At 42.7% G+C, this 19,876-nt stretch overlaps 2 protein-coding genes across 3 annotated transcripts in view; both read left to right on the top strand.

Annotated features, from left to right (window-relative positions):
• ACAP2 (ArfGAP with coiled-coil, ankyrin repeat and PH domains 2) overlaps positions 1–5,313 on the top strand; it is a 139,975-nt gene extending 134,662 nt beyond the window's left edge. For both annotated transcript variants that reach the window (XM_008568140.1, XM_008568137.1), the window contains one exon: positions 916–5,313. In XM_008568140.1, coding sequence (XP_008566362.1) covers positions 916–1,016 — 101 coding nt within the window. In that variant the 3' untranslated portion in view covers positions 1,017–5,313. The remainder of the gene's footprint in view (positions 1–915) is intronic.
• A 5,282-nt stretch (positions 5,314–10,595) lies between these two features.
• Positions 10,596–19,876, top strand: part of XXYLT1 (xyloside xylosyltransferase 1) — a 29,376-nt gene continuing 20,095 nt past the window's right edge. Inside the window, exon 1 of the mRNA XM_008568145.1 lies at positions 10,596–11,124. Coding sequence (XP_008566367.1) covers positions 10,621–11,124 — 504 coding nt within the window. The 5' untranslated portion in view covers positions 10,596–10,620. The remainder of the gene's footprint in view (positions 11,125–19,876) is intronic.

Below are 19,876 nucleotides of genomic sequence, written 5' to 3'. Positions count from 1 at the left end.
AAGCATCTGTATAAAGCTGTTTAGCAGAAAGCATTCATTATGAATGACTCATCTTGAAAATAAAATTCCTTTGTCTGAGGAATTAATCTGTATGTGTGTACATATTTAGTTGCTCATGGCAAGAAAAGTATTCATTCTGCTATAATATCTATCTAATCTTCTCTGTAAGTGTATTTGTAGGTATTACTCTAATTTAACAGATGCCTTCGGCGTTTCTTCTCATTTTGTCATAGCATTCTTGCTCATACGACCTTCAGTAAATAAACTGCTGACTAAATGTGAAACTATGATTTAAAGTCATTTTCTAGACTTTAATTTTATAAGCTTAGTAAGCAGCAGAATCGGTATATTAGTAATTTAGCATTAAAGTCTGAGTAAAGAATTACTTTCTTACATGCTATTTTAATTTGTTCCTTTCAATTAAAATATAGTATTAAAATAGGAGGCTTCCCTCTGCCTGATTATGTTTGTCTTGTTAATAACTTGCATCCATCATAAATATTGGTATTTGGTTGTGGTCATTTCTTTTAGCCTTTATCAAGAGAAATATTTATTTAAGGAATGTCTTGTTTATACCTCATTTAGAATTACTTTTATTTCTCATGTATTAATAAATGTATTTCCTTACATTGCTTTAAAACACTTGCATCTTTGCTCTTTTCTAACTCTGAACTTTCCTCTCTGGCTGCATCTGAGGTGCTTTTCTCAGGTATAGTCTTTTTTATTTTTATTTTTTCTCTTTCATTGTATACTTTTCTGGCATTTATATTTAGTTGGCCTTTTTCCTTCCAAAAATGCTCACCTGAACAAATTTTTAATGTAATGAATTATAAAATAGTTACTAGTCATAAAAATGAATGTTTTATTAATACTTTGTATAAATTTTAAAAGTGTCCTTATTTTACTTTCATACAGGTGATGAAACTTACCAAGACATTTTTCGTGATTTTTCCCAAATGGCATCCAATAATCCAGAGAAACTAAAGCGTTTCCAGCAAGATTCACAGAAATTCTGATTTTTTTAAGAAGGGAAAACTATGAAATCTGGTAACTCCCTAATGGATACAGCTGAAAACTCACAATTTTTACCGCTTTTATTCTACTTACTTAATTTTCATAGATATTGAATGGTTTGGAAAAAAGATTACCCATTCATTGATATTTTTATAAATTAAAAACATGGATATCTAGTAGTTGGGAAAGGAACCTGCTTTAGGCCCTCTTTTATTAAAAAAAAAAAGCCTGCTTAAAGGGCTATTTTTTAATAAATAAAAGTTGAATCTAGATTTAGGCCATCTTTAGGTTAGAAGATGCTAAGAAATTAGACAAAATCTCGACAGCATTGATTTTTTTGCCATGTACCGTGCCCAGGATCATTCAGTCAAGCATGTCTACATCAATTGGGAGCTACTGCCGTGCCTGCCTCAAGAATATGTTTTTTCTTTAGTTTCCCTGATGAATTTTGGTGGCTCAGAGATATGTGTGTTTTATGTTTGTGTTTGGTAACCTAGCTGTCATACATACAATGTATAATTTAGTATTAGAACTAGAGAATATGTTTTCCCCATTTGCTCATAAATGTGGTTATACTCCTTAGATGACAGGTTATTGTCCAGTACTTTAACATACATAGAATGGCTATATAAGTAGACCATAGTTAAGTCTGTTAGATTTATTCCATCTTATTAAGCAAAAAGGTCTTATTAATTTTTTTTTTAATCATCAAAAGAATCCCAGTTCTGAAGCTGTAGTTCTTCATTGATGGGTTGATTTCCTAAAACCCTGACAAATTTATCAGTGTAATAAAAGTGTAACTTGAATGTTGCAAAATTATACTTTCATCGAAATACAAGTTGATTTATAAAATAATGTAGGGCATTTTTATATTTGAATTTTGTCTTTAATATACATTTTTGCTGTTTCTCCTAGTGAATGAAAAATGGAGGGAAAATTTTTTTTTTCTTAGTTTTATACTAAAATATACAGCAATAAATTGCTCTTTATTTTATCCTGTGTATATGTACACAGTATATGTGCTTTTAAATTACATGTATATATAGCTTTAGTATTTGGTTACATGAACCAGACCCTTGAATTTCCAAGTATTACAGATATACTTATTTACCATTTATATTCTGCAAATTAGTTTGATTCCATCTTTGATTGACATGTCTCATTAAGAGTATAGAATAATTAATAATTTGCCTATGGTTCCTTTCCAATGTTGTCAACAATTAAATTTAATCTTCTTTTAGGAATTATATGTAAGTAATAGTAGTTCCTAAATAGTTAGTAATAGATAGTTCCTAAATAAGAGATTTTTAAACTTGTGAAAGAGAAATTATATTTAATTAGATAAGTTTTGTAACATTTTCCCCTTAAAAACTAGTTTTATAAATTCAGTCAATGTCAAATCTGAATCTATGTAAGCAGGAATGATACTGAAGTAAATTCTTATCACAGAAAATGTTCCATAATTTGGCCAGATTGCATGCATGTAATTCTTTATTTAGTAATAGTCACTATACATGAAGGATAAAAATGTATTTGTGAGTTATTTCTGAGGAAATGCTAACTTCCAAGGCATTGTATTTTAATTATAATAATTACAGGGACATTAAATCTTTCCTGTTTCAAATCAGGGTCACAGATCATCTGGTTTTTTAGGTGCTTTATCTAAAGGCAAAAATCTGATTTGTAACATTTTTTTTAGAGTGTACTTTGAAATTGTTTGAAAAGCTGAAGGAAAATAAATGTTAAAATAAACAGAAAGAGCGAAAGATAAGAAAAAAGAAAGCCCCACTTTTTCTTTGTAGCACCTGTTCCTGTTTTTATCTTAGAATTTCACTCCTAAAAATCCTGACCTTTAGCTGAGGAAGTCTAGGCAGATTTCCTTTGGATTCAGCCATTTTGGCTTCAGATCACCTCTGGGATCTCTGTGGTTGTGAAGGCAATTCCTTGTAACACTCTTACCTCCTGTGGTTTGAGTTATGAATTGTTAGTGTGACAGTAATTAGAGTCTACTTAAATTTAAATGGTTAGAGATTTATTTGAAATGCCCTAAAAATGATCATGGTTCGGGATATCTTCAGAGAAAGGCGAATCTTTAATATTGCAGGGAAATACAAAAATACATTTCTGTGGCTTGATTTCTTGAAAGTGGTGAGACCCAGTTTGGAGTAGATTTGGCAGAAATGATGGAGTAAACAGTAAGGCTTTAAATTAATGAGTTATAAGGTAGGTTGGCTTTTAGGTGAATTTAGCTGTGTCAACTAATGGGTTTTATATAGTATGTAACAAATCTGTGTTTTGTTATGCCGTGAATTATTCGTGCATTATGAGAAATTATTGTGTAAACACTGTTAATTGTACTCTTGGGCTTCATTGGTCAAGAGATTGCCCCTTGTTTTCTTTCCATACCTGATCTGCTGATAGTAGTTTTTTTCTTATTAACCATTAGCTCATTAGCTTGAAAGATTAGTATCAAAATAAGAATAGCAGCACTATGAGTTCATAAAATGCAGTTTCGTGTTAGAACTAGACTTAAAGGTGATTAAACAGTTATTTGCAATGCTTCATTGCATCTTTTACATGTTTAAGATTTCTAAGGTTTTAAAAATTACCTTTGGTACAGTCCTTAGAAATTCAGAAATTTCTAGGGATTCACTATATTACAGTGTTTGCCTAATTTACACTGGTCTTCACTGTAGATTTTAATGAACTTTGGCGTTTACTTTCCCAAACATATAGATTTAATTTGGAATATGTACTTTGGTTCTTCATGAGTGCATTTTGGAGAAAAAAAAATTTATACTTTCACAGTCTGGACAACTTGTTTGTGATATGTTAGCGATATTTAAAAAATATAATTTTACATATGTTAAGTATGATCACACTAAACCAAATTGTGTTTAAGACTAAATACCCGTTTTGAATAATCAGACATTCCCAGGTGACTCTTATGTTGTCAGATTAACTTCTACATGACAGCACTTTCAACTATGGACATGGGCTGGAAAAATTATGTTTTTATAGAACTAAATGTCCAGAATGGCTTTAGAGAACAGTATGATATAGTGGAAACAGCACTGGACCAGTAGTCACTACCCTTTTGGATTCAGGACTCCTCACAAATAAAATGAGTGGGATGGAACAAGGTGAAAACATCCCTTTGTATGCCGTATGCTGTTTTCCTACTTACAGTGTACTTTGGCATTACATTATCTCACCTGATTCTCACAGTACGACTTCTGAGATTTAATCTAAGAGCTTCAACGTTGTCTGCTTTTTTGATTCTAGTGTCCTCCTCTTGTTTTACAGAGGAGGTCACTTGTTTTGCTAGTTGGTGGCAGAGCTGACACCATAACCCAGGTCTCACTGACTACTAGTCAGAGGCACTTTACTTGTATCATGAAATTATTTGAAATCATTGTAAAGCAGCAAAATCTGATAATGACTGCCAGCTTTCCTTGTGTTTTAATAACAGAGTCCAAATATTCTGGAGAACCTGGATACAAGGTTTGAAGGAATAGTTGGGCTTTGAAGACATTGAATTGTAGGAAATTTTACATTTTTGCAATAACAAACATTAATGAAAGCAAAACATTGTAAAGGTAATTTAAATTCACCTTACACTTATCAATTTCTTGGTGCTTCTCAATGAAAGATAAGTAAAAGGGGCTTGGATTCAGTTTAGCTGAAGCATGACATCTATAAATATGATTTTGTGGACCTCCTTTTCTGTTTACATAAATTTATCCACTTAAAATGGGATAATGTGGGGAAAAAGCAAGGTTTGATTAAATAAACTTTTTCTGTATTGTTCTTTTCACTATATTGTTTTCTAGGTTTTCTTAATTTTTCTCAAACTCCCCCCCTCTTGAGTGTTAATTTTAAACAGGGAAAGCTTGCTACATTATAAAGATTGTTGGCATGATTTATTTTACACAAAGGCTAAAGGTTAACTTTCGGAAATGATGAGTTACTTTTCTATATGTGTTTACTTGTACTGTGTGATATTTCTGAATCATTCCAGTCATAAAAACTTATACATGTAATATTTCTTGCTACATGTGAAAAGGTATATTTTAAAGAATGTATAACAAACACTCCATTTACTTTTTATTAGTATGTAGAAGATTTGTATCTAATTCATGAATGTAGTTTTACCATAGTTTGTCATTGTAAATGGAACAAAATACATTATCTTTATAGTTATTCTAAAATGTACATTATGTAAGAATTGTAAATATTATACTTAAGTACTTTGTATGCTGAAAAATTATCAATAAAAATCTCACCTCTGGCATAGTTCTTTTTTGCTCAGACTTCCACTTTCTTGTGAACTACGCTACAGGCCTGTTAACGTCTGCTATATTTAAGGTACTATATTTCTTTCCAACCCTTTCAAATTGACCTACATTGATACTATTTGCTGATTAAAAGACCATTTTCTTCTTTTACATATTTTCTTCTGTCTAATCACAGAGCTGTATGATCTCTAATTCATTGGCTAAAAACTGCAAATGGCTTTTTTTGGGGCCCTTGCTCTAATCTTTTTTCCATTATGATTAACTGTTAAAGTTCCTAATCTAGGCAACACATATCACACATGATCCTTTTAGTAAACAAACAAAAAGGTTTTTTTATGTGAATTGGGATTGAAGGAATGGAGGGTTGAAAAAACAGAACTGGAAGCGAATCACTTGCTTTTTCCTTTTCTTTAAAAGTTAATTGAGGGTTGGCCGCTTAGCTGTTAGCTAGAGCGCTGCGTTATAACATCAAGGTCAAGGGTTTGGATCCCATACTAGCCAGCTGCAAAAAATAAAAAATAAAATAGAAGTTAATTGAAAGCAGATACGAACTTTTCTACATTACTTGCTTTAATCAGCTTCATTTCATTTTCATACTAGTCCTGTGAAGAAGAGAACCCACAGTGATGGTCAATAGATATTTTAAATGAAAACAAAACAGGCTACTTTTTCCTTATTGCAAAAACAATGCTTTTTCATTGCAGAAAAATGTTTAAATAATAGTAAGTAAAAAGGAAGACAATCATCCATAATTCCATCAACTATCTGTGCTGCCCAAAATGGAATCCACTAGCCACACATTTTAAATTAACTAAAAATTTAGACAAAGCATTCAGTTCCTCAGTTGTGCTGCCACATTTTAAGAGCTTAGTAACCACGTGTGACTAGTGACTATTGTTTTGAACAGTGCAGATTATAGAACATATCCATCATCACAAGAATTTCTATTGTATTAGAATTTCTGAGGGAAAAACGGTTATTTCCTTGTTATATACCCTTCCAGACCTTTGGGTGTTTGTATTTATACAATGGGATCATACTGTTGTTACCCACTTCTTTCACTTAATAGATGGGAAGAATTTTTAAAAATATTTTTATTATGGAAAATTCCAAATGTATAAAAGTAGAGAGAATAGGGCCGGCCCTGTGGCTCTCTCGGGAGAGTGCAGCACTACTAGCGCCAGAGGCCATGCGTTTGGATCCTATATAGGGATGGCCGGTGCGCTCACTGGTTGAGCGTGATGCAGACAACACTGTGCCGGGGGGAAAAAAAAAAGTAGAGAGAGTAACTTCAATAGCTATAAGCTCGTGGCGAACATTGTTTTATTTATATTTTCACCCCCTTTTCCCCTTCCCTGGATTTTTTAAAAAACCAAATCCATTCATTTCACCAGTAAATCATTCAGATTTACTAAAAGATAAGGACTATAAGAAAAGTTGTAATAACACTTCCTTAAATTATAAAACTAAATAGTAAGTATTAAAATTTTTCCGATTGTTTCAAGTGTGAGTTTTAAGAAGATTGTTCAAATCAAAATTCACATAAGTTCCACACATTGCAGTTGGCTAATACGTCTCCATTTTCTAAATTCCCCCATTTACTGCTTTTTAAAATTTTCACATGTGGTTTGTTGAATATATCACATTTAATGACAGCCTTATTATTTTAGTTTCACCACTTTCTTGATGAACATTTGATCCCAATTTTTTGACAGCATAAATATAGCACTGCTTTATCCTGATGGCCAAATATTTTAGTACATTCTTATTTCCTTCATATGAATTCCTAGAAGTAAAAATGCTTGTTTGGTGGGTGGATATATTTTTGAGGCTTATACAGTGTGTCAGACACTGTTAGATACTGGGGATATTGTGGTAGAAATAGACATACCCTCCTGTCCTCTTGTAGTCTTGTGTTCTTACAATAGAGAAAGATGGGATTAGGGTAGTACATAGGTGGCCCTCATGGAATTGTTGAGGATGGTACCTAGCCCAGACACTGGATGAGGAGGTGTTTAGAGACCGTTCATGTAGGCAGTGTCATGTAAACCAAGGTCTGAAGCAGAAGGAGAGGTTGGATAATCTATTCAACTTTACAGATGTGGAAATTACTCAACAGGAAAAACCAATCACCTAATCTTCACTGGTCAGAAATCAGAGAACTTGGACAGAGTTAGTTACAACTGAAGGGTTATTGTACTTACCGAAGTTTTTTGTCTACTTAGCCATTTTATTATATACCCAGATATATCTATATCTATATATCTATATCTATATCTATATATATATTGTCTTTTTTGTGACCGGCCGCACCACGCTCAGCCAGTGAGCACACCGGCCATCCCTATATAGGATCCGAACCCGCTGCAGGAGCGCTGCTGCACTCCCAGCACCACACTCTCCCGAGTGCGCCATGGGGTCTGCCCCAGATATATCTATTTTAAGCTAAGTAAATAGCAAATATTGCCATTGCACACTACATAATTTTTCTTATTTGTCTATGTTAGAAACTGCTCTATGAGGGCAGGGATTTTTTTTTTTTTCACTGCTGTATCCCTAGGTGCTGCTATGTTTGGTATGTAGTAGCCACTTGATATCTATTAAATAAATGACTGGCTGCCTACCTGGAACTCACTGTTTTAGTTTCCAGTCAGCGATATACTTCAGGAAGCTGTAACATTAATTTTTATTTATGGACAAAGAACTGGGGAGATAAGACCAAACAACTTGGAGATAAGACCAGTCTCTTATTTTCCTGACTTCCTATGTAAAATTTAAATGACATTGTTGTCCAGTTTTTATCCATAAATTCTGGAAGTAATGATTTTATGAAGGTCTGAAAAATAAACTTTTTTTTTGAATAGAGTAATCCTAGAATAAGTGCAGAGGAATAAACCACCTTATTGATGGTGTAGGTGGGAGATTAAAAGGTATAATTCTGTATTATTCCTCCCTTATTAATGAGTGATAATTAGAATGTAATAATGCTACATATAAGCATGCTACTGTGGAGATTCTGTGGGACATGTAATAAAGCCTTAATGGAGATTTGAGGTTTAGTATTAAAAATACCCCAGGAAAGCTTTGGTTGCTAAATAATGTTTTTGTACATGTTGGTATCTAGACTTTTCTTTTTTTATATGCACCCTTTGTTGGAAGTCTTCCCTTCTTTCATTCACTTTTCTACTCCCTTGTCATTCCTTCATCCCTTTATCATCCAAATGAGCTACTTGTACTAGAATCCTTGTCTCAGAATTTACTTCTGGGAGGGCCAACAAAGACATCTGGGCAGGTACATTATGGCCTAACCACCATTTGTAACACTGTCTAGATGAACAAATTTGTTTCAAATTTCAAACAACCAAGTTCCAATTGAACTTTCTGACAAATACTAATTGTCCGATGGGTGCTTTTGTTGTAATGGTTTTTTTTTCTTTTTTTACTTTATCATTATACAATGTAAACATTTTTTGTGGTCCTTTACCAATTTCTCCCTAATGCCCCCTCCCCGTCCCCCTTTCCCACCTCTGTGGCCTCAGTTCCACTCTTTCCTTTTGAAAGTTCAAGGAATTATTATGATTGTTGTATATAGACTTTTTTTTAAAAAAAGAGAGTTTGGTGTCTCTAATATTGCTTATTAAGTGTTGGGGGCACTTCTGCTTTTTGTCTACTGTCTCTCATGATCCTATGAGATATAGATACTAGTATCAGCCCCTTTTTACATATAGGTGTAATTGCGGTTCAGCGTGATTAAGTAACTTGCCTAAAGTCTAACAACTTTAGTGGTAGAGCAGGAATTCCAGCCTGGACCGTCCACCCCAGAGCTTGCTTTCTTAACCAGTGCCACACGCTGAAGATTGTGGTAAGATACACACAACCCAGAGCTTAAATTACTACTTTTAGAGGTACTAAAAACTTGGGCTTTGGAAGCAGTAAGATTGGGTTGAGATCCTATCTCCATTACTTATTAGCCAATTAGATTTGGGTAATTCTCTAAATCTCAGTTTCCTCTATGGTAAAATACCCTTACCTCTCATAGAGTAGTGAGAATCAAATGAACTACTGAAGCGTGGCAATTCTGCTATTTTTTTTTTTCAAGGTAAGTAGTATGTATCGAACTTGTGGCAAGGCCTGTTTCAAAGATCCAACGTTTTTCAGAAAAGTGTTGCCCCAATCGAAGAGAACAAGAGTTAGAAAATGAGACGAATTTTGGTTCTGGGGACAGGGGCTCCCCCACACTTTGAGAAATAAGGGCTGGACACAATAAACTGGTAAGAGATCAGTTTTTCTCAGTGTGCATCTGTCAATGCATTTCCACCTCCACCTCTTTCAAGCATGCAGACGACTTGTACATGCTTGCTTCAAAACAATTAATATATCATCAATTCTTAAAAGATCCAAGTTAATGAGTTTTTATCTAGTTGGCAGTGTCCCAGCCGTCTACGGTCAAAACTGCCACTAGCTGTGTGGCCTTGGACAAATTACCTCAGTGTGCCTCAGTTAAAAATTTGCAAGACTCCCTGGTACATATTAAGGTTCTTTATAAAGTGTTAAAGACTGTTTAAAAACCAAAACGAATTAACATCACAGTCTCGGGTGTTGCTACCTACGGGCTGTCTGCACTACCACTAAGTCTTGGGCGGCGGGGTCCCCCTGCTGGCCACATCCCTTCGACTACCTCTGGTCGGCCTCAGAGGGGCGAAGTCGGGTGTGGAGGCGATGCAGGTGTCATTACTGCTTTAGCGTGAAAGGGGAAGGAGCTCGCTAGTTTAAATTCCCTAGCCCCAGCTAGTCTCCTAGGTGTGAAGGGAATGGGGGAAAGGACTAAAAGCTTCAAGAAATAAGGAAAACAAAGGTACGGAGAATAATTTTCCCTCTTCGTGCGTCCACTTTACCATTTTGCTAACCGAAGGTCCAGCGTTCGGGCGCCTCCATTCCGTTCAAGGCTCAGCTTCGGAATCTAGCCTCTGTGGCGGGGCTCGTGGGAGCGCCAGTTCCCACAGACCGTGAGCGGGCAGGCCTTCCCTACTCCTGGGCCCTCCGCCCGCCCCAACCACGCTGCCCGGCTGGAGCCCACACGCGGTCCGCCCGACCTCGAATCCTCTGAACCTAGGACCCAGCGGCTGTCGGGCACGCCCTTGCTGCTTCTCTCCGCGCATCAGTGCCCGCGATTGGCTCTGGGCAGTGCGGCCCCGCCTCCGCCATGGCCGCCGCCTGCTGCCAGCGGTACTAAGTGGCTGCCGGGGGCGGCCGGGGTACCGGTCTCCCCCGGCCACCCCCGGCTGCTGGGCCCGCCGGCTCGTGGCGCATGGGCCTCCTCCGAGGCGGACCCCCATGCGCCCGGGCCATGGCGCGCCTGGGCGCTGTGCGCTCCCACTACTGCGCGCTGCTGTTGGCCGCGGCGCTGGCCGTCTGTGCCTTCTACTATCTAGGCTCAGACCGGGAGACCTTCTCCAGCGCCACCAAGAGGCTGAAGGAGGCCCGCGCCGGGGCTCCCGTCGCGCCCTCGCCGCCCGCGCTGGAGGTGGCGCGTGGCTCAGCGGCGCCGGCCCCGGGCGCCAAGGCCAAGAGCCTGGAGGGCGGTGGGACCGGGCCGACGGACTACCACCTGCTGATGATGTTCACCAAGGCGGAGCACAATGCCGCGCTGCAGGCCAAGGCCCGGGTCGCGCTGCGCTCGCTGCTGCGCCTCGCCAAGTTCGAGGCGCATGAGGTGCTTAACCTGCACTTCGTGAGTGAGGAAGCCAGCCGCGAGGTGGCCAAGGTCCTGCTGCGGGAGCTCCTGCCGCCCGCCGCCGGCTTCAAGTGCAAGGTGAGTGGGGCCGCAGCTGGGGGCTCCAGGCGGGTGGCCCACCCTGTCCTCGGTGAGGTTGGCGTGGCTCCCGGCAGGGCTCCTGGGGACTAGGGCAGGGTCTTCAAAGCGCTACCTATTTCCAGTGCCTGTAGCCTAATCCCCCCGCCCTGCCCTAAAGGTGCGTTCACAGCAAGCTGGAGGCCTCGTTCGGGAGCGGGCCCAGGATCCAGACGCGCTCTGCGGTGCAGGAGTGGAGCTGCGGTGTTAGCTGACTCGCTTCCCTCTCCCCCGAGTTGAGTGCGGCTCCCTGGGGAATCGGCACGCCCCGTTTTGCTAGCGTCGCAGGGTTCAGCAGTGCCTTTAGAGTCTACAGTTCTTTTTATGTTCCTCAGTCTTTGACCTCTGAGGATGGAACTGGTCATTTGAAGGCACCAATAGTCATCCCGAGCAGGCTAAAGTCTGCTGAAGAGGGCCTTGATGAGGTTTCTGGAAGTGCTGAAGTTGCAGTCACGTTTCTTATAGCTCTTAAGGTATTCCAGTTGGATCTGGTTAAACCAGCGTGAACCATCTCTTCTCCTCTCTGGGCCACCTTCTGCCGTGCCCTCAAGGGTCATGAACCCATTTAGAGAAGCCGCAGGTTCCTCTAAGTGAGGAAGAGAAAGCTCTAAGAGGCACAGATACGGCCTGGGGAGAGCACAGCTGACCACCTTGTCCCGGGCTGGACCAGTCTGCCTCCGTACCAGCTCCCACCTCTCTCCACCGTCTCACTTCACGCCCTGTCTCTGCTGTCCGAGACTGGGTTCCTGACTTAATGAGAATTGCCTCCATTAAATTGCTTGCCTCCTTTTGACCTAACAGCTGTACAGAGGGGATCCACGGTCTGATTTTTGGAAAGGAGTAGTAGGTGATCTTAAAGCATGGCGACCGATGTTGGTGGGGGAAGGACGGTGAGGCAAGGGTGGTTGTCCCTGTATTTGTGCCTAGTGAGTGACTAAGAGCAGGTGCTGCCAGGATCCTGCAGGGTTCTAAGATCTGTTGTGGCTCCTTGTTGCCTACAGAGTCATGTCCCAATTTCTTGGTAAGGCTGTCTGTGTTGTGAACCTGGCCTTCCTCTCTGGCTTCGCCTTTCCTCCTTCCTCTACGTGCACCTTATATCTTAATTGTGGTCATGTCCCAATTTCTTGGTAAGGCTGTCTGTGTTGTGAACCTGGCCTTCCTCTCTGGCTTTGCCTTTCCTCCTTCCTCTACGTGCACCTTATATCTTAATTGTATTGAATGTGCCTTTACACAAGCTGTGCTCTCTGCCCAGAATGTCCTTCCCTCCCTCTTGGGTTCTCAGCCACTCTTTACTCAGCTTTCACCTCCCCTGAGAATGTCCCTAGACCCTGGAGACAGTCTGTGTCCAACCCTCCACACCTCTCCATTTCTGCTTCCCACATAGCATTCTGCTTCCCTCATAGCATTCTAGGCCAATGTTTTTCCCTTTGTGCCTTATTTCCTCTTTAAGGAGCACTTCTCTCTTGTAAGATAAGGTCCAGAGGGCATTTTTCTCCCAGGGAGAATTAACTTGAAGTGTATTGGAACACCTTGGGAAGAGGAAGGCAGTTCCTTGCCCTCCCATGAAAAAATGAGCCTGTCAGGAAAGAGCACCTGGGCCTCAATTTCATGCTGTAGGAGGCCAAGAATCCAGGTCTTGGAGATTGTGTCTGGAGAGGCCCTTGGGAGCCACTGTCTGATCTGGGGTTTTTCAGCCTGGGGCCCGTCCCAATTTACCTAATTGGAATCTCTGGAGATGGGGCCTGGCAACCTGTCCCAGGTGATCCTTAGGACCCTAATGTTGAGAAACCATGCATTAGTCCAGGGGAGAAAACTGAGGGCCCATGGCCATTGGGCCAGTCTGGGCAGATCTGGGATTTGACCAGGTTTTCAAACAGCACCCTCAAGACCAGCATTGTCATCTCTTTGTCTTCTGAGCCAGAATAGCAACCTGGGCCTGCTCTACACCATTGCCAGATCTCCACCTTCCCCGTAGCCGGAGCTCCAGGCACTGGCTCCTGTTGTGCACCCAGTGCTTTCCAGTCTGCATGTATCTGCTTGTGTCATTCCCACTGTTGGAGAAACTCTTCCTCCATTTCCGAGTCTTGTCCATCTTCAGATGTCATACCTTTCTTGGAATCATTTAAGGAATCCCCAGCTGAAAGGTATGTCTTTCTTTTCTTCCCTCTTGTACCCCCCTGGTGCTGTGACTGTATCTTGTCTCACCATCCATCCCTATGTACAGTGCCTGGCACGTGGTTGGCCAGTTCCTGCCTCAGGGCCAGGCTCTTGTTCTTGGAGTATGTATTTCAGGCTCTGCCTCCCTCCCATTGCTGGGCCCAGTTCTGACAGGCACAGCCCTCACCCAAGGCCTGGAGGAGCTGTACATGACCCAAGGGAACTGATTCCTCCCCAGTTGAGGCAGGAGGGGTGCTGGTCTGGGGGCTTCTAGCCAGGTGGCAGTGGTCTGATAAGGGTTTATCAGTCCTGGCATAAAATTGCTCCCATTACTTTCAAGGTTGTATTTCATGAATCTATTTTCCATTTGTGATAAATGGTGCTGTTTTTTCTTTAAATGTGTGGTTGTAAAAGGTTTGCTTCATTTTATTTGTGATTTAATTCTTCCTCAGGTTTGGAATATTCCTGAACAGAATGCTTCTCCCTGTACCACGGACCACTTCACACATGCCTTTCCCTCTTCCTGGAGTACCCCCCTGCCCCCAACTGGTCTGCTTTCAGATCTCAGCTTAAGTCTTATTTCCTTGGTAAACCTTTCCTGAGCCCCCATTACATACTCTTAGCTCCAAGTACTTTTCGTTACTAACATTTATCACAGTTGTATTCATATAAGTACTGAATTAATTATTTTTCTACCTTGCTAGGTTATAAATCCTTAAGGGCATTGATACTGACATCTATTAAATGCTGTATCCCTAGCACCTAACATCATGCCTTACATATGTGAGTAAAGTTTATACTGAGAATTATTTTTTTAGTATTGATCAGGAAGAAGGAAACTAGAAATTCTCAACCGGGTTGCATCAGAGCTGGAAGGAATGTTCAAGAGCATATAGTGTCACAGGTGAGGAGACTTGCCCAAAGCCACTTGGGGAGTTATTGACCCAGTTGGGGTTCGGCCTGTGTCCTAGACCAGTGTTTTTCCCTTTGTGCCATATTTCCAGTTAAGGAGCACTTCCTCTTTAAGATAAGTTCAGAGGCGCAGTTTAGTCCCAGGGAGAGTTGATCTTATGTGTATTAGAACACACCTTGGGAACAGGAAGGCAACTCCTTGCTCACCCAACTGTCTGGAGACAGCCTGGGGTCCGTTCCTCCCTTGGGTGGGCTTTGGGACATCATCAGGTCTGCAAGGTGGAGAGCAGGGCTACAGTGAGCTGGCATAGGACTTGTGCCCATACCTAGAGTTCTCAGGTCATTTACAAGTGACACAGAAAAGCCTTTTAGCTGAAATGGTTGTGGAAATAGATCACAGAATATTATTAGTTTTTTTTTGAGGGGGGGAGGGAGCAGTTGGCTGGTGTGGGGATCTGAACCCTTGACCTTGGTGTTACAAGGCTGCACTCTTTAGTACATTATTAGTGACCTTAGATTATATTTTGGTTAAGTAAATATTAGATTAAAAAGTTCACTTAACCAGAAACATCTTGTTTTGACTATTATTGAATTTTTTTCAAAATCTATTAGCTTGTTATCTTCTATCAATAGACAACTGTACTATTTGTTAACTTATTTAATAAACATCAGAAACTGCTATGTTCAGGCACCAGTATAGGAGCTGTTATAGGTCCATTTTCTAACTGCATCAAAATCACCTGGGGACACTTTTTAAACATATAGAATCCTGGGCCCCGCCCCAGTCTGTGGGTCTGAAGCTCCTGGGTGGAGCCTGGGAATCTGAATTGGGATGGAGCTGTGTAAGCAGGCGTGGGAGTCACTGCTTGTGAGGGATGCAGGAGTACCTGGTGGTCTCTTGCTGAGCTCTCACACCCAGTTCAGGTATCCCCTCCTCTCCTGAGGTGCATAGTGCCTGGCACAGGCACTCAGGAACCATTTGACTGGAGTTCTCTTTCACCCAGGCTATTCTGGCTCTGCTGACCTGGGAAAGGCTGCTACATTCACCTTGTTAAAATGCTGCTTTTCTCACATTACATCCATTTGGAATCTCCAGTGGCTCCTGACTACCTGTCATCCCAGATCATCCCATCATCCTAGACCCATATCAGCTGGCTTCAGCTTTTTCTTTGAGAATTTCCTACAGCTAAGGAGGAAAAGATAGCTCTGGACAGCCAGTGGCCTCCCTACAGGGATGGACTTGCCCTCCACAGGTAGATTCCAGAGGAGAAGAGAGGTGGGGATGGGGCAGACATACCTCCCAAACTCACCCATCAGGTAAATTTCTCTTCTTGCCTTAAGGAAGAGTTAGTGTGCACAGTGGGGAAGAGGGTGTAGGGCAGGGAGCAAGAGGCCAAGAGTGTTGGTCCAGTAGAGCATCCTTCATACAGAAGCACTAAGCAAGGGAAAGGATGAGCTCTCTACTTCCCATTATATTCTCAGCACGGTTCCTGGCACATTCTAGACTCTCAATAAATATTTGAACTTGACTGACTGATGACTGTATTGATTAAACCCAGGACATTCTAGAAGAGTGCTCAATGTTCTGCTCCTCTTCCATCAAACCTCTGCCTCCTTCAGAGCGTAATGCTGGGATGCTCAGTCTCCAGATGACAAGTTAGGAATAGAAATGAAGCCATGTGCATTCCCCACTTACAAGTGATTGTTAGATTCCAGGAGGAGCATGTGCCAGAGGTTAGGAGTGACCAGACAAATGTTAAAGTTCTGTGTGTGCAGTGGGGGATTCCCGGAGTTTCTTTCGAAGCAAGAGCAAAACTGTGGGTGGCTTGGGAAACATGAGTGCCTCTTCTCCTAGCTGGGGCTGAGAAAAGCCTGAAAATGAAGACCTTGATGCTGGCTGATGAAGCTAATGACAAGTAGGTGACACTGGACTGAACTGATTTTCCAGTTCGTCACAGCAGCAGGCACCTGACACCTAATGAAACTTTTGAATATTATTACAGTCTGGGAAAGAGGTGATCAAAGAAATGTGTCCTGAAGTGAGAGGCTCTTTGAAAAGATAGGCTGACATTTTATACTATGGTATTTAGAGAGCACAGTAAGTATTTTGCCAAATGCATTTAAAAGTGGCACTCTTTTAAATTATAATATGCTTATGAAAACAACCGTAGTAGTTTGTGTGCTAATGTATACTTCTCATGGAAAACTTTATAGTAATCACGGATACATAGGGAATAACTTTGTATAGTATTACTGTATCAAATACAATAAACTCTAGATAATTCCATAGGTATGTTTTGAAATTATAGGGCAAAGCTCATAACATAGGCCAGGAATCATAATATTAGATGAAATAGATGAATAAACAGTGATTTATAAATCCTGTGGGGGCCTCAATGCACAGATAAAGTATTCCAGCTTTGGGCATCCACAATTCCCCATGACTTCCTGACTGTTCTATTCCCACAGGCCATCTTTCCTTATTTTAAAGGACAGAAAATTACTTTTTTTCAGTTAAAAAATTGAGATATAATTCACCTACCATAAAATTCACTTCTTAAAGTATACAATTCACAAGTTTGTACAACCATGACCACTAATTCCAAAAACATTTACATCACCTGGAAAAGAAATCCTGTACCTATTAGCAGTCACTCCCTATCCTGTGCACCCAGCCCCTAGAAACCACCAATGTGCTATCAGTCTCTATAAATTTGCCTATTCTGAACATTTCACATAAATGGACTCATTTATATGTGTCTGGCTTCTTTCAGTTAGCATAATGCTTTTAAGGTTCACATAGCATGTACAAATATTTCATCCCTTTGTATGGTTGGATAATATTCCATTGTATGGATGTACCACATTATCCATTCATCAGTTGATGGACATTTGGGTTGTTTCTACTTTTTTGGCTATTATGAATAATACTGCTATGAACATTCGTTTTCTTAAGTTTTTGTGTGGACATGTGTTTTCAGATCTCTTGGGTATAACCTAGGAGTGGAATGGCTGGGTCATATTAACTGCTAGCTCTGTTTCACCTTTTGAGGAACTTTCAGACTCTTTTCCAAAGTAGCTGCACCATTTTGTTTTCCCACCAGCTGTGTATGAGGGTTTCAATTTCTCCATATCCTCACTAGCACTTGTTAACATATTGATAAGGACAACCACATAAAAGGTATTTGCTATTTTTCTTATACATTTACCAAAATGCATTTTACAAGAAAAACCGATTACCTTGATGCTCTCCTCCCCATGTGTTGAAGAACGTGGTTTGGAAATTTCTTTTCTTTTTTTTTTTTCCTTTTTGTCTTTTTTTTTTCTGTGACCGGTAACGGGATCGCAACCCTCAGTGTCACGCCCGCACCGCGACTGGCAACGGGATCGCAACCCTTGGTGTCGTGCCCTCACCGCGCTCAGCCAGTGAGCAGACCGGTCTCTGTATGGGATCCGAACCCTCCGTTGGAGCGCCGCCATGCTCCCAAGCGCTGCACTCCACCGAGTGCGCCACTGGGCCGGCCCAAGTTTGGAAATTTCTGATGTGTATAGTAATATTATGCTTAGAATCAGAGGGGGTGTTACGGATAAGAGGACTTGGTTAGGAGCATAATAGTAACAACACTTGTTCAGCTCTTTCCAGTTTGTAAAAGTGCTTTCACATACATCTCATTTTTGTGAAATGAGCCTCATGATGACTGGTGAAGGAGGTACGGAATCCCTAAAACTGAGAGATCAGGTGGCTTACTGAGCTCCCACAGATTAGGAGGCACCTAAGGACGGAGCCAGCAGTTATGCCAAGGGACTGTAGGTGTGGGGATGAGGAGTGGCCTATAGCCCAGGTCTCAATCTGCACCATACCCCCATCCAGCCACCCCAGATAAATACACTGAATCTGAACAAAACCTGTGCTTGCTGCGCGTGCAGCATCAGTATCACTCAGCCTCACTGAGCGCTGGAGAGTCACCAAGCATCAGAAGGACTTCTGGGTGCAGCGGGCCCAGGTCAAGAGAGACAGTGACATTTAGTGCCTCACAGAGCTGGGGATAGAACCAGCCCAGGCCCTTCCCTCTTCTGTAGGAGTTTCTGTTACCAGCAGCCTCAAGTCCCTTTTGGAAGCGTGGGTTGAGAACCAGCTCATCCTAACGCTCACAGCTGAGTTGGTAGGGCCTGTCCTCTTCACCATCCCAGTGGGTCCTGGACTTGTCTCGCTGGGGAGCAGACGCCCCGGCCTGACCACAGGAGGCCAAATCTCTGCGGGTCTCTCAGGGCAAGCTTTCTAGCTGCCCTGTGCCTGGTCTGACTGGGGAGTCCTGGGGGGTGGGGGTGGGGAGCACCACGGGTTGCCCTGTGTGCTTCGGGATGTGCGCTGAAGGACCTCCTGGGCTACGGTGAGCACAAGGGACCGCCCAGGCCTGGAGCAGCAGGAAGAGCCGCGGATGGAGGGGGAGAAGTTGCCTTGCTCCTCAATTGGGTCCTACCCGGGCGGGTGCCCACCAGCGGGCCAAGTGCGGCGCTCCGCGCGGCCGCTGGAGGGCGCCGCTACACCGCGTTTGCGCGCCGGGGCCCCCGGGCCTGCGAGGAGCGCGGCTTCGGCCACTGAGGCCGGCGGCTCCTGCGGGGCGTTTTTGTTCTCTGTCCTTGAGCCTCCCACCGCCTATTCCCTACCCCCTTGGTTTTTAAGAAAGGGGAACTGAAATGAAAGGGAGCCAGCGTGGCGATCGTGGGCGGTCGTTTCCTTCCTGCGCCCGGTGTAAGCCTGCTTTGATGAGGCCCTTTGGAAAAGGTGGATGAACAAGCAGCGTTCAGGGGTGGCTGGAGCTGGCAGCACAGTGAGACGGAAGAGTGTGTGGGGGGGGGGCCTGCTCGCCCCTCCTAGGCCCCCGCCCTGGGACCCCAGCTCCCGGGGGCACATCTTTCTGTCCCACTTGGGGTCCTTTGTCACACCTAGGCGGGCTTCCGCTTAAGATGTGGAAAGTGTGTGTGTTAGAGCTGTGCGGAGGTCGCCAGGGGGCCGGGCAGGCATGGGGCGGTGCACCTGGCTGCTCGGCCTGTCTTCAGTCCTGGTGCATCAGTTGCTTAACTGCGCGGTGCCTGGGCGTCCGCAGCTGTGGGATGGGCTGGCATTCCCAGCTCGCCGGCCTTTGCCGAGCATTCCATGCGCGCGTCCCTGCTGTGAGATGGTGAGGTCCCGGCTGCCGACTGGAGGGGCGGAGAGGAGGGGGCTTTCTGCACCTGCAGCGCTCGGGCTCCACTCTGGGGATCTGGGGGGCCCAGGGGACCCCCAGCTGCTCTTCCTCACACCCTTCCCGTTCAGGGCTCTTGGGTTACTCACACTGTCCTGTGGGTTGTGGAGGACTGGTCAAGATGACCAGGGGCAAAATCACCTCCCGCCCTTCCCCCCAGGCCACAGAGGCCTTTACTTACCCCGCTGACCCCAGGAGTCACCTCTGTGCCTGTTCTGAGCGGCTGAGCCAGGCCGCGTTAGATGGCACGGAACCTGCTGTTAACTTAATGTGTTTTAAATTAAAGCCATTTGTTTTATTTGTTGGGGTGATCGCTATTAAGCAGCCTGGATTAAGCAACCCTTTGCTGGTGGGACAGCCTGTGGGATAGCTCACTGTTGCCCTGCTCAGGTCAGCCT

This window comes from Galeopterus variegatus, unplaced genomic scaffold, assembly GCF_000696425.1.
Source record: "Galeopterus variegatus unplaced genomic scaffold, G_variegatus-3.0.2 Scaffold380, whole genome shotgun sequence".
NCBI classification, from domain to species: Eukaryota; Metazoa; Chordata; class Mammalia; order Dermoptera; family Cynocephalidae; genus Galeopterus; species Galeopterus variegatus.
This window is presented reverse-complemented; position numbering and strand designations above follow the sequence as displayed.